The sequence below is a fragment of the Oreochromis niloticus genome, linkage group LG3, assembly GCF_001858045.2.
Source record: "Oreochromis niloticus isolate F11D_XX linkage group LG3, O_niloticus_UMD_NMBU, whole genome shotgun sequence".
Taxonomy (NCBI): Eukaryota; Metazoa; Chordata; class Actinopteri; order Cichliformes; family Cichlidae; genus Oreochromis; species Oreochromis niloticus.
In genome coordinates, this window is record NC_031967.2 from 63,779,960 (window position 1) to 63,794,916 (window position 14,957).

The window sequence follows — 14,957 nt, forward strand, 5'->3', positions numbered from 1 at the left end:
AGCTGTTTGTAGGAACTTAAGATCACCTTTTACAATATAATTGTTGTTTTACGAATTTTAGATGATTAATAATCTGACTAATCTGACTAACACTGTGACAGGAGTGTGAGTGAGAATAAAGAGAAAGAGACAACAGAACATGTTAAACGTTACTGAAATCCTGCTTTAACTATGTCCTGGGAGGCGGCAAAATACTAGTATCTTGGAGACAAGCTCTTATCTCTGTAATATCAAAGTCTGGAAAAAACAAAACTGAATGTAACTCCTACACACCTATATCAGTACTAAATATTATATTTTGTGAAAATACTGGCCAATTGTTACGGTTGCTGACCTCTGGTGGCCCTCCCTCAGGGAGAGAGTTCTTTTTTCCTTTTCTTGTGTTGCAGGTGTGCCTCATGAGCCACAGCTGAGGTGTGTTTCAGCTCATCAGCCACGGCATATAGTCTGCCATCCTAAAGTGCCACACCCCTGCCATTTTCCCCCATTTTGCTGGAGCTGTGAGCCATAGTGTTTTGGGCAGCATGTGTGTGTGTGTGTGTGTGTGTGTGTGTGTGTGTGTGTGTGTGTGTGTGTGTGTGTGTGTGTGTGTGTGAGTGAGTGAGTGAGAACTTAAACTCAAACTCTGTGAAACTTTGATTTACTTTCTTTTATTGTAAGCAAAGGTGTGCCCTTACTGTGTTAACTAGTTCATCATTGTGGAAGCAGGTAGGGGTTCTCTGCCATTTTTGTTTCAACTGTTTTCTCCTGTTTTGGTTAGACAGGGAGCTCAGCCATTGTATTTTGTTTTGGTTAGAGAATTCTTGGTTTGATTTTTAGCTAAAGGGGGTGTTTTGTTTGTTGTTTTGGCCTTGGAGACCCTGACGAAAAGAGCTTCCCTGTGTTTATTTTTTTTTTACTGTAGTAGTTTTGGGCAATAAATCGTGTTTAATGACTTTAATTTTCCAGTAGTTCATGTTTTCTTTTTCTCTCTGTGTTACCCCCCACCCCGGTCAACATTTCGTTTTTAACTGGGGGCGTAACACCAATAATTAGAAAATATAATCCCCGAATTTATAGACCGTGATCAGAAAGGATTTGTAAAGAACAGGCAAACCCGAGATAACGTATGACAGGCACTTCATCATATTAATCACATGAAAAAAATAGAGTCAATAGTTCTTTGCCTTCACACGGAAAAGGCATTTGACTCTGTTAGATGGGAGTTTTTATATTTGGTTCTAAAAAAATTGGGTTTTAACAACCAGATGATCAGCTGTCTACTACAGCTCTCCTACAAGATAATAGTGAATAGGAACCTGTCAGACTCAGTTTCATGCAGACACGGCTGCTCCCTTACCCTGCTCTGTTTATTGAACCGCTGGCACAGGCCATTCAATAATGCAAGGAAGTTTAAGGTGTTACTATTCACAGCACAGAGTATAAGGTCTGTCTTTATGCAGATGATGTCCTGGTGACCTTTACTAAACCCAATACTAGCCTACCAACACTAGTATCTCTGCTTACTACATTTGGCTCATATACTGGTTACCAGTGTTGGTCAAGTTACTTGAAAAAAGTAATCAGTAACTAATTACTGATTACTTCCCCCAAAATTAATCCCGTTACTTTACTGATTACTTATTTTAAAAAGTAATTAATTTCTTAGTTACTTAGTTACTTTTTAAAAACATGGTTTACAACCTGAATAGGTGATAAAGCGATAGATCTTTCAGCCCACTTCTACTTTTTCTGCATAATCCATCATACAAAATGTAATCAAATGAAAAAAAATCTCTTTTTAAAACTTGTTTCATTAGTTTTAATCTTTTAACTTCATGCATCAAGCAAAAATTTTATTATCTGCAACATTCTCTGCCTGGAAGAATTTTGTTTAACATTTAAACCTACTTTCTGCACATTCCAGCACATAAAATAACATATTTTATTTTGTTTACACTCACTCTTTCAAGTAGATGCAAGTAAAACACAGCAGAAAATAAATAAAATCAAAGACTAGCGGTCCTGTTGCTCTATTTTCACCTGCAAAGCAGGAGTGGGGTAGGCGGAGGTTTGCCCTGGTGCAGGTGTGCTGCGGGAGTCAGTGGAAGAATCCGGGAGTTTCTCTGTAAATTTCCCATTACGTTGTAGTGCACTCGGTGCTTGCTTGGAAGTTTAGGAGGGTTTTTTTCGCTGTAAGAAGAAGTTTTCTTCCCACGCACAACAAACGCTAATGTTTTTGTCACTTTTTATGGAATCAAACTCAAAATAAGATCATTACTTCCACGCTTTAAACGTACTCTCCGCACTCGATATATTATCCATTGTTACAAGTAACACGTTACTGCCCATCTCTGCTGGTTACAAATTAAACCTTCACAAAATTCAAATTTTTACCTTGAATTATAAACCAAACAAATACATCTTTAAACTCCTAAAGGGTAATTGGAATAAAAACCTAATTAAATATTTAGGGGTCAGACTGCCAAAAGAATTAGCTGACATTTGTTAACTTAACTATATCCCCCTAACAGTTAGCAATACAGCAGATCTCGACTGATGGCTGCTAATGCCAATGAATATGCATAACAGGATTGAATTAATAAAAATGATGGTACTACCTAAAATGCTCTATCTATTCCTGACATTCCCTGCTGAGGTGTCCTACAGGCAAATGAATGGAATACGTTTTCAAATTTCATGGGGAAAACAGAGGCCAAGAATAAGGGATGAGACACTGCAATTAGATAGAAATGAAGGGGGCAAGGCTTAGTGCAACCTTGGCACTACCGCATATTGGATAATATGTTCTGAAAAAGGATTGCATACCTTTCAACAAATATCAGATAGTTACAACCTGGGAAGGTTTTCGGTATCTCCAGTGTTGGGGAGTAACGGAATACATGTACCGCCGTTATGTGCTGTTGTTCCAGGCGGCAGCGGTTGCCATGGTTACAGGGTGACACGCGCTCTCTCTGCGACTGTGTGTTTCCTGGGTGAGAGAGCTCTTTGTTGTTGTTGTTGTTGTTGTTGTTGTTGTGCTAAGCTAATAGGCAGAATGCTACAGGCATAGCTTTAAAGAATGTAGCATCATGGGCAGTGTAGTCCGTGCTGCAGGGAGAATGGACTGCCATACATGTTATGTGTCTGTGAGCGAGGGAGGGAGAAAAAGGAGAGTGGGAAAGTATGAGTTGTTATCAAGCAGAAACGGGAGCCGGAAGCATGTAAATATAATAATAACCACTGCAGCCAAGAAGAGTGCCTGACGAGCCCAGTTGTAAGTAAGCTATTAAGTCTCGACTGTACGCTGTGTTCGTGTTTTCCTCTGAAACAATAAGTTCCGTTGGAGCAGCCTTTCAACGCCTCTCTCTGTCTCTCATTTGCAAAGTTGACCCAGACAACAAAGTAAAGCTATTTTTTGGCTACGAGCCCGACACGGAACCAGACGTATTAGCCAGAGGTCCCTTTACTATGTAACAGTAATAAATCACACAGCAATAGTACATTCACGTAGTTGTAAAAATCAAGATTATATATTAAGTAATACAAATTATTCAGAATACATTACTCTCATTGAGTAATGTAACGGGATACATTACAAATACATTTTGGGGCATGTATTTTGTAATCTGTAGTGGAATACACTTTAAAAGTAACCTTGCCAACACTGGGTATCTCCAATTAAGACATCACTTCAATACAGATATTGTATCTAAAGAGGGAAAGTCTGTAGTCCAAATTTTTACAGATGTAAAGGGAATCTGACAAAAAAAAAAATCTCCATCACCTACTCTATACTATAGACAGAAAGGAAATTGTCTAACACCGACAATAAACCCAGATGGGACAAAGAGGCCAGAATAAATTTACTTGACGAAGATTGGTCTAATATATGTAAAACCATAACCACTACCTCAAGCTCAGATTAATGGAGACAGTTCACTTGGAAAAATACCCTGAGTTTGTTTTTTTGTGTTTTTTAAAAAAATTTTTTATCACCCCTAAGATTAAAGAACTCGAAAGTAAAAATGATGAAGATGGTAAATGTTGGAGGAAATGTGCATATACTTCCATAGGTCACTTTCTTTTGGGACTGTCCTAAAATCTCCCCCTTCTGGTCAAATGTGGTTAAAAGTACGAAGCAGATAACTGGGTTACAGCTCGAGGGGAGCTTGAGTCTTTCACTTAGCCAACATACCAACTGGACTGAAGAATCAGGACAGATACCTGCTACATACAGACAGTTTGTCGTTTGTAACTTAATGTATGTTAAATCTCTACTCTACAACCACCACCCCCTTTTTTTTTGCTTTTTTGGTCCTTCCTTTGTTGTCTTACATCCATACTGAAAAAATACTCAATAAACACAACTTGAAAAAAAAAACTCCTTAAATGTCAAAAGAAATAAACAAAATGTTTAAAGTAAATCATTCAGACCCTCTGCTCTGTGTTTTTTCCACTTTCAGACCAGAAAATCACTCTGACATATCAAGCTAAACAACAACATCACAGCTGTGGCAGGGCTGACCTGATGACGGGATATATCATTTTGTACCAGTTAGGGCTGGGCGATATGGCCTAAAATCCATATCATGATATAATTTGCAGCACGTGCGGTAACGATATATGTTCTGGCTCCTTAAGAGTCGCCCTTCATGTTATGTAATGTTATGTAAGTTCATGCAATCTTTATTTGTTTCTGGCACACTGTTCATTTTATTTTGATATCCTACCGGAAGTGCTACTTCTCATTACTTCCTGTCTAACGGGAGAAGGACGGTTTGCTACTCCTGTGCCTGCCTATGCTGCCTCTTAAGCCAGCACAGTCTGTAAGTTGGCAGTAATGTTGTGTTTTACCAGTGAATGTTTAGCACTAACTGCTGTGAGTTGTTTATGATATTTTGAGAAAGTAAATTCACTCAATGATGTTATTTATTAGTCATTAGCCTAGACGCTAATTAGCGCTAGCTAACCGCTAACGTTAGCTTGTTAGCTTGTTTCGTTCTGCTTTGCTTTGCATAGTAACAGATCTTAGCATCTTCCAATTGTAAGAGTGTTTGCTTATGTCGGCTCACACGTGATATTTTGTGTTTGTTTACAGTTTTACCATTCATCCATTCATGTATTTCAACAAAGCCATGCTATGCATCCAATCAAATAAATCCACCAGAAAGGAACAACGGTGTGGTTTTTCTACATGGGATGATGGTTGTCTGTCTGCCTAGTTAAGTGCGAGGGCAGAATAGTAAAAAGACTTGGTGAAACGGCTACTTCAGGAGGCACATTCTCCCAGACATCTGACCCAGACGTGACTATGCTGTCAGCAGAGGAGGAGCAGCTGGAGATCCGGTCCACCTGCTCTGGATCAACATCCAGATCCCGCAGCTCATTCGCCAAAGCAGCAGTCGAAGCACGGGCAAAGGCCGAAGCAGCACGCGCCAGAGCAGAGTTTACACGACGGGAGATTGAGGTGAAAATGAGGCAAGCAGAGTTAAGTGCTACATTAGAAGCACTAAAAGAAGAAAAGGAAGCAGAAGCTGCGCTTGCTGAAGCCAATGTATTCGAAGCAGCAATAGCAGAGGAGGTAAGCGGGGAAATGTGGTCATCTCGTGTGTCAGAAAAACAATATGGGGAATCACGACAAAGTCAAGAGAACTCACAACCAGCGCTGAATTCTCACACTCTACGCCAGCTTCCAGCTTCAACCCAGTCATACAGACTGCAGAGTTATCTTGGATATTCTTCACCAGAGCATCGCAGAGAAGACTTGCCGGACCCTAAACACTTTACACCCATAAAACAGTGTAACATCAGTCCAATCCCTGATCCAGCCACTTCACCTCAATACGTCCCACAGGTAAATCAACAGGACATCAAAGATGAGATCGGCAGCCATCTGACACCAGCTGCTGATACCCAAGAAAAATGTGGCCAAAGGTATGTAAGTATTACCCCTCAACCTATGGGCTTTTCCCCTTACACGCCACCTTTCCAGCCAGCACAATTCAACAACGGGAACAGTGATTTTGCTAATCTCGCTAAGTTTCTGGCAAAAAGAGAACTGGTGGCAGATGGTCTGACAAAGTTTACGGACAGAGCAGAGGACTACTGGGCATGGAGAGCTTCTTTCTGTAACGCTATTGAAGGGTTAAGCTTAAAGCCTAGCGAACAGTTAGACTTGCTCACCCGGTGGCTTGGAGAAGAGTCGTCTAAGCATGCCAAACGTATACGCTCTGTCCATCTCAACAATCCAGCAGAGGGCCTACATCGAGTTTGGACACGGCTACAAGAATGTTATGGCACTCCAGAGGCTATTGAGAAGTCGCTCCTTGACAGACTTGAACGCTTTCCTAGAGTGTCAAACAAAGACCCTCAGAATCTCAGAGAACTTGGCGACCTACTTTCTGAAATTGATGCAGCCAAATCAGACGGCTCTTTACCTGGGCTAGTGTATTTGGACACATCACGTGGCATTGCCCCGATAGTTGATAAGTTGCCAACAAATCTTCAAGACAGGTGGATGTCAGAGGGGACTAAATACAAGCAGAGACATGATGTATACTTCCCTCCATTCTCATTCTTCTGTCGCTTCATACAAGATGAAGCAAAAATGAGAAATGACCCCAGTTTTAAGTCTACTGTATCAGGTCCCACATCCTATCCAACAACTCACGACAACCACTATACAAGATTTGTCAAGTCAAGAACGCCTGTTGCTGTCCACAAAACAGAGGTAAACAAAACTCACAAACCAAGCTTAGGCAGCATGAGTGAGTTCTCAAACAAACTGTGTCCCATCCACAAGAAACCGCACCCGTTAAAGAAGTGTAGAGGTTTCAGGGAAAAGACACTAGATGAGCGTAAGGCATACCTCAGAGAACACAACATCTGTTTTAGGTGCTGCGATTCCTCAGCTCACCAGGCTAAAGACTGTAAGGAAGAGATTACTTGCCTAGAGTGCAACAGCAACAAACACGTTGCAGCGCTGCATGCAGGTCCAGCTCCATGGACACAAAACACAAAGGCTCAAAACATTGCCCCAGACCAGGACAGGGAGGAGCATGGCGGGGAGAGTAGCCTAGACTTGGAGACTAGCTCAGCATGCACTCAAGTTTGTGGGGACTTAGGTGGGGGGCGTTCCTGCTCAAAAATATGTCAAGCCTACATTTATCCAAAGGGGCATCCAGACAAAAAAGTCAAGGTTTACGCTATCATAGATGACCAGAGCAATCGGTCATTAGCGAAGTCAAATCTTTTCGACACCTTTGGCATCCCAATGAGCAACCTAGCGCCATACACACTTAAGACATGTACAGGGGTTTCCACCACAAATGGCCGCTTAGCTGAGAACCTCTTTATACAGTCCGTTGATGGCCAGTTCAGCTCTCCTCTGCCTTCTTTGCTCGAGTGTGACTCACTCCCAGACAACAAGAATGAAATCCCAACGCAAGAGATTGCTCTAGCCCATCCGCACCTCAAACACCTAGCAGGTCATATGCAGCCCCTAGACCCTGAGGCCGAGATTATGTTGCTGTTAGGCCGAGACATAATACAAGTGCACAAAGTGTATGAACGAGTGAACGGACCAGTCAATGCTCCATTTGCCCAGAGACTTGCACTTGGGTGGGTTATTGTAGGGGATGTATGCCTAGGAGGAGCCCATAAGCCAGCCATCATAGGCACATACAGAACGAGTGTTCTAGAGAACGGGCGTCCAAGTCTCCTAACACCCTGTCAGAACAGTTTTCATGTTAAAGAGCAGCCACAGTCACACAACAAACCCTGGGACACTCACAGTTCATGTCCAATAGGGAAACACATATTCCAGCAAAGTGAAAAGGATGAAGAGCTGGCCCCTTCCTATGAGGACCAAGCCTTTCTGGAAATTATGGAAAGAGACTTTTACCAAGACGATGCAAATAGCTGGACAGCTCCACTTCCTTTCCGTACACTGAGAACCCGCCTCCCAAACAACAGAAACCAAGCACTCAGCCGCTTAGAGTCGCTGCGCCGCACATTAAATAAACGCCCTGAGATGGAGAGACACTTTATGGATTTTATGCAGGGGTTGTTTGACAGAGATCACGCAGAACCAGCACCAGCTCTCGAAGAAGGAGAAGAATGCTGGTATCTGCCCTTCTTTGGGGTCTATCATCCACAGAAGCCCGGGAACATCAGGGTGGTGTTTGACTCGAGTGCTAAGTTTCAGGGAGTGTCCTTAAATGATGTGCTGCTCAAAGGTCCAAATATGAATAACAGTCTGATCGGGGTGCTCATCCGTTTCAGAGAAGAAGCGGTGGCTGTCACAGCGGACATACAACAAATGTTCCACTGCTTTCAGGTGCGAGAAGACCACAGGAACTTCCTCCGGTTCCTTTGGTACCGCAACAATGACCCAAGAGAGCCAGTTGTCGAGTACAGAATGAAAGTGCATGTGTTCGGCAACAGCCCTTCCCCAGCGGTGGCAATTTTCGGTCTGAGAAAGGCGGCACACTTGTTCGACACACAGCACTATTCTGAGGCCAGACAGTTTGTCCAAAGACATTTCTATGTCGACGATGGACTCAAATCCCTCCCTACTGAGTCAGAGGCAATTAAGCTCCTCAAAGGCACACAGGAGCTGCTCGCTGCGTCCAACCTGAGGCTCCACAAAATAGCTTCAAACAGCCCAAATGTCATGAAAGCATTCTCTACTGTAGACTTGGCAAGCGGGCTCAAGGACATAGATTTCAACACAGAGTTTCCTCCAATGCAGAGAAGCTTAGGAGTATGTTGGGACATTGAAGGCGACACTTTCACATTCAGAGTCTCTCAAACCGAGAAGCCTTACACGAAAAGAGGTGTCCTGTCCACTATCAACAGCCTTTTTGACCCGCTGGGGTTTGCAGTGCCAGTGAGCATCAAGGGGAGGGCACTGTTGCGGGAACTGACAAAAGAGACTTGTGGGTGGGATGAGACTCTTCCAGAGGGCATGTTCAAGGAGTGGTCAGAATGGAAGAATGCTCTCAAACAACTCGAGCAAATCCATATCCCGAGGCCATACTGCTCATTCTCCTTTCTTGGCGCGAAGCACAGAGAAATCTGTGTCTTCTGTGATGCATCAACCCAGGCAATTGCAGCTGTGGCTTACCTGAAGTTAACAAACAAAAATGGTGAGACAGAGTTTGCGTTCGTATTCGGGAAAGCCAAACTTGCCCCCAAGCCTGATCTTACCATTCCCAGGCTCGAGCTGTGTGCATCGGTGTTAGCGGTGGAAGTTGGGGAGCTAATCAGAGATGAAATGGACATTCAGATTAGTAACATGCGCTTCTTCTCCGACAGCAAAGTCGTTCTTGGCTATATCTACAATGAGTCAAGAAGATTTCACGTTTTTGTGAACAACCGGGTGCAACGCATCAGACGAGCAACAGAACCAACTCAGTGGAGCTATGTACCTTCAGCGCACAACCCGGCCGATCACGGATCCAGATCTCTACCTGCTGGAAAACTGTTGTCCAGCACATGGTTGAAAGGGCCGGAGTTTCCCTTAAAGCCCCTAGAGAGCAACTCATCAGATACGTTCCAACTTCAAAACCCCGACTCAGACATTGAAGTTCGTCCCTTGATCACTGCCACCATTCAAACATCACGCCCCTGTTTAAAGACTGCAAACTTAGAATCTTTCTCCAGCTGGCAGTCCCTTACCAGGGCAGTTGCCCGTTTGGCGCACATTGCACGCACCTTTAAGGTAAAGCAATCAGGTGGACAATGTAAGGGATGGCATATATGTCATGAACTCACTACCTCAGATTTTGAGCAAGCAAGAGAGACGGTTATAAAAGCAGTCCAACGAGAAAGCTTCCCAGAGGAGCTCAAACAAATAGAGTCAGGGAAGGACATCTCAAGGAAAAGCCCCCTCTTAAAGCTTTCTCCCTACCTTGACAAATCAGGCCTCTTGAAGCTTGGCGGACGCCTTCTTCATTCTGACCTTGAGTCCGCAGAAAAACACCCCTTGATTATGCCACACAGACACCATGTAACTAACCTGTTAGTCCGCCACTACCATGAAAGGGTCATGCACCAGGGGCGTCATCTTACAGAGGGTGCTTTAAGATCCGCAGGTTACTGGGTCTTAGGAGGTAAACGCCAGATCAGCAGCCTCATTTACTCCTGTGTAGTTTGTCGCAAGCTAAGGGGAGTAACACAGTTCCAAAAAATGTCAGATCTTCCTGCAGAACGTCTTAGTGCTGAGCCTCCATTCTCTTACGTAGGCATAGATGTGTTCGGGCCATGGTCGGTTGCCTCTCGTCGTACTCGGGGCGGACTTGCCAGCAGCAAACGATGGGCAGTGATGTTCACCTGCATGAGCACAAGGGCAGTTCACCTAGAGATCATAGAGGGGATGGACACGTCTAGCTTCATTAACGCTCTCCGCAGGTTCTTTTCAGTCAGAGGACCTGCAAAGCAATTGAGATCGGACTGTGGAACTAACTTCACAGGAGCCTGCAGGGAGCTAGGGTTTGACAAAAGGATTCCTTGTGACCCACATGTTAAGTCCTTCCTAAATGATAATGGATGTAGTTGGGTCTTCAACCCTCCCTACTCTTCTCACATGGGGGGCAGTTGGGAGCGGATGATAGGAGTGGCACGTAAGATATTAGACTCCCAGCTCGCTCAACTTGGTTCCAGGCCCCTCACACACGACGTCCTGACCACTTTCATGGCAGAGGTGGCCGCCATCATCAACGCACGGCCACTGGTTCCAGTGTCAAGTGATCCAGATGTTCCGTGCATCCTCACTCCCGCCACACTCCTCACGCAAAAAGTCGGTGCACCTCCAACACCCTCAGGCGACTTCGGCGAGAAGGACCTCTACAGGCAACAGTGGAAAAGAGTTCAGAGTCTGGCCAACTCTTTCTGGCATCGTTGGCGTAAGGAATACTTGTCAACACTACAGTGTCGCCGCAAGTGGCATTCCACCAGACCAAACCTGCAGCAGGGGGATGTGGTCCTCCTGAAAGATCCTCTTGTGAAGAGAAATCAGTGGCCCATGGGGGTGATTGCAAAGGTTCATCCTAGTAGTGACGGACTTGCCAGGAAGGTAGAAGTCAAGGTGGTGAAAGATGGTAAAGCCAAAGTTTACTTTAGGCCAGTCACGGACGTTGTTCTTCTTGTATCAGATGCTGTGCAACAAGTTTAGTTTGGGTCCAAGTGTGACATCTTACTGATGTCAGGCGGAGGGTGTTCTGGCTCCTTAAGAGTCGCCCTTCATGTTATGTAATGTTATATAAGTTCATGCAATCTTTATTTGTTTCTGGCACACTGTTCATTTTATTTTGATATCCTACCGGAAGTGCTACTTCTCATTACTTCCTGTCTAACGGGAGAAGGACGGTTTGCTACTCCTGTGCCTGCCTATGCTGCCTCTTAAGCCAGCACAGTCTGTAAGTTGGCAGTAATGTTGTGTTTTACCAGTGAATGTTTAGCACTAACTGCTGTGAGTTGTTTATGATATTTTGAGAAAGTAAATTCACTCAATGATGTTATTTATTAGTCATTAGCCTAGACGCTAATTAGCGCTAGCTAACCGCTAACGTTAGCTTGTTAGCTTGTTTCGTTCTGCTTTGCTTTGCATAGTAACAGATCTTAGCATCTTCCAATTGTAAGAGTGTTTGCTTATGTCGGCTCACACGTGATATTTTGTGTTTGTTTACAGTTTTACCATTCATCCATTCATGTATTTCAACAAAGCCATGCTATGCATCCAATCAAATAAATCCACCAGAAAGGAACAACGGTGTGGTTTTTCTACATGGGATGATGGTTGTCTGTCTGCCTAGTTAAGTGCGAGGGCAGAATAATATATATCACGATATATTCTTTTCTTCTGTATAACGTATTTTCCACACTATAAGGCACACTTAAAATCCTTTAATTTTCTCAAAAATCGAGTGTGCCTTATGTATGAATTCTGGTTGTGCTTACTGACCTCGAACCGATTTTCGTGTGTAGAAATCTATTAAAAAATGTTTTGATGGATTGTCAGAGCATTATGGCTGCCGTAGTGAGGAGTTTCGCGGAGTAATCTGGGTCCAAAACTCCGTCCGCTTCAGGTCCCAAAGTCAAATGAACACTGAGAGTTAAAAACGGTCTAAATTCTTTCATCTGTAATAAAATCATCAGCGTTGCTGCTTTAGCAGGTGTAACAATTAAGTTTAACATCCATGCATCCATGAAAACAGAATTTATTACATTTAACGGAGTTAGAAGTTAACAGGAAGTTAGCCACCTAAACATTTCATACCATGTTCTGACTGAGAGATTTTTGAAACTAATTCAAATGTACAGCTCTGCTATCACTTCCAACATAAATGAAGACAGAAAACTAAACAGCAGTGACGTTTGTAGGGTTACTGAAGTTGGACTACCTGGTGTATAATGTTGTGCTACGTGATTGCTAGCGACACAGCTATGTTAGCATAACATTAGCACAGTGAAGCTGGAGGATGAACGCCAACTTTTTTCCACTCGATAAAAGTTAACGTGAGGGATTCTGGTGGTTAGGGACAAATGCAATCACATATCAGGATGTTATACACGGGCCAAACTTCAGTCAGGGGAACAACTGAGATTATTCATCCACAATACAAGGTTAGTTATTAATATACTGCAACAACATGGGAGCTGCGAGAGAATTCCACATTAATGAATCAATGTTACAGAAGTGGAGGAAGCGCAGTTTTTGGCTTTCCCCATATTTCAAAAGTGCTTCATCTCGCCAGCATAATTTGCAGATGATAATCGTTGTAGCCGCTGTGATGCTTTCGACCAAAGCAGGCGCAGCTTGATGACATCAACAACATGCGCTATCATGATAGAGCGGTATAGTCAAAATCTCTATCGTTGGCCAAATTTATATCGTTTCTATCGTATATCGTTTATATCGCCCAGCCCTAGTACCAGTATTGAGCTTTTTACTCATGAAGAGTAATCCATTACATATCACTCATAACTTCCCTTCATAAAAACAGAAAATAGAAATCAATACAAAGTATAAAACCATAAATAATCAAAAGTACAAAATCCATCCATCCATTCGCTTCCGCTTATCCAGAAAATCTAAAGAGTCTCCAAAAAATCAAAAGACTGGGTCAAAAACTCTGGAACCAGTTTTGAAGCAGGGCTTTCTGTGAACAGGACAAATCCTGGGACACTTAACGCCCGTGTGAGATTTAGAGAGTAGATTTAAGGAAATGAAGGGTGGACTCATAAGATTTCCATCTGTGATGTTATCTGTTTAATCTCAATAGAGACTCTTAAACAAAAAATTACAGGAAAAGCAGCATGAATTGCCTGAGTATCTGATAATGAAGGGGCTGCTTAATCATTTGACCCAGCATTTTGAGTTTATGGTGTTTTTCTGGATTTCTTTGTGTTTTAAAGTTTTAGTTTTCTACTATTTAGGTTATTTCCTTCAAAGTTAATTATACTGCCAGTCCATGTTTTCTTATCATTGTGTCATTCCTGTGTGATTCATTCCATTTTCCCCCCGTTTGTGTTGTTTTCATGTATGTTCTCCCCAGCCAGCCCTCTCTTTTCTTCCCTCTCTTGCTCTCTCTCTTTTCACTTCACTGTTTCCACGTTTCCCCTCTTTATGTCTCCTTCTGTTTTTCTACATACATTAAACATTGTTATTTTACATTTTAACACAGATTTCAACTCTTTTAATACATTTCAGTTTTAACCTGAGTTGATTGAAATTTATAATTTAAACAAAAAACCCACATGTACTGAATAAATCAATAGGCTAATACACAACGAATCATGGTTGTATATAAATAATCTGTATTCATGCATATCATATTGTAACAACAATGTTGATATTTGTTAATAAAAATGGGACATTTATTAATCATATAAACTGTCATAGACATCAACATGGCATCCAGTAAATAACCCATTCAAATGTTGAAAATCATGTTGATGTCTAAGTTGGGTCATGGTTGGACCTCAATATTGTGGACCACGTAGACCTCCCTTGGAATGAGGAGTAGAGACCCCACACACAAGTTGACAAAAATATTTTTTTCACTGCAAAATATAATAAAATTCAGACTTTTCCACCATCTTCTTCCTTCTTCAATAAAATAAACCACACCTTCATGAAACACACCTCCTCTTGTCTCTTTTCCTGTTTTTTTCCCCTAATTTCCTCTTCTGTATAACTCCAGTGACTCAGAGATAGTCATAACAATATTCTTGGTCTCTTTTCTCCCCTCTGATTGGCAAACATGTACTCACATGCACATACCATCTTATTCCCCACGCCCAGCCTATTAATCTGTAGATAAGAGCTCATATCCGCAAACATTTTTTTAATGACCACACTTCTAAAATTGTTACTTCTTAGGTCTGCATAGGCCCACATACGGCTTGATTTGGCTCTGGTGTGAGAATCTTATACTCTCATGGGTATAAACAATTTCTTAGTTGGCATCAGTTTTGCTGTGTGTTTGGATGAATTAGCATTTTTCTCTGAAGATTTTTCACTCACGGCCCTAGCACAAGGGGATGTTTTTTTCCTGTTTCCTGTTTTTTCCAGATGTTTCTTCCTTTTACAGAATCTTTCTCACTCAGCAGCAGCAGTGAGAGAAAGAAATGTCAATGTTGTTACATCTTTTTTAGGAGGCTGTTTAGTCTTACATGCATCAGAAGTCTAAGATTGTTTCTTCTTAATAAAATCAGGATATCAGTGAAACTTCCCTCTCTTCAGCATCACCATCAGGACTCCCTCAGGGTCTCTTCAGTGCAACAGATCTGGTTTAGCAGATTACATCAGCCACTTTGTGTCTCCAATAACTCCGTATTTGCCCTGGATTGGGTCTCTGGAGGTGCCCCTGTATCACTGATTATGAACTACTACAGTCCTCTTGTCAAAGGAAAACCTGGAAGGAGAGCAAGAAACACAAACTCAGTTTATTTCGTGTACACGGGCGAAG

At 42.5% G+C, this 14,957-nt stretch overlaps 1 protein-coding gene across 1 annotated transcript; it reads left to right on the forward strand.

The window, feature by feature from the left end:
• Positions 1-4,661: 4,661 nt before the first annotated feature.
• Positions 4,662-11,158, forward strand: LOC109201359 (uncharacterized). The gene is made up of 2 exons (XM_025905190.1): positions 4,662-4,808; positions 5,081-11,158. Exon 2 carries the CDS (start codon positions 5,294-5,296, stop codon positions 11,156-11,158), a length of 5,865 nt encoding a protein of 1,954 aa, XP_025760975.1. The 5' UTR covers positions 4,662-4,808; positions 5,081-5,293.
• The last annotated feature ends 3,799 nt before the right edge of the window (positions 11,159-14,957 follow it).

What these genes read in the sequence shown, in the direction of transcription:
- LOC109201359 (XM_025905190.1), top strand. Translation starts at nt 5,294, where the DNA reads ATGCTGTCAGCAGAGGAGGAGCAGCTGGAGATCCGGTCCACCTGCTCT.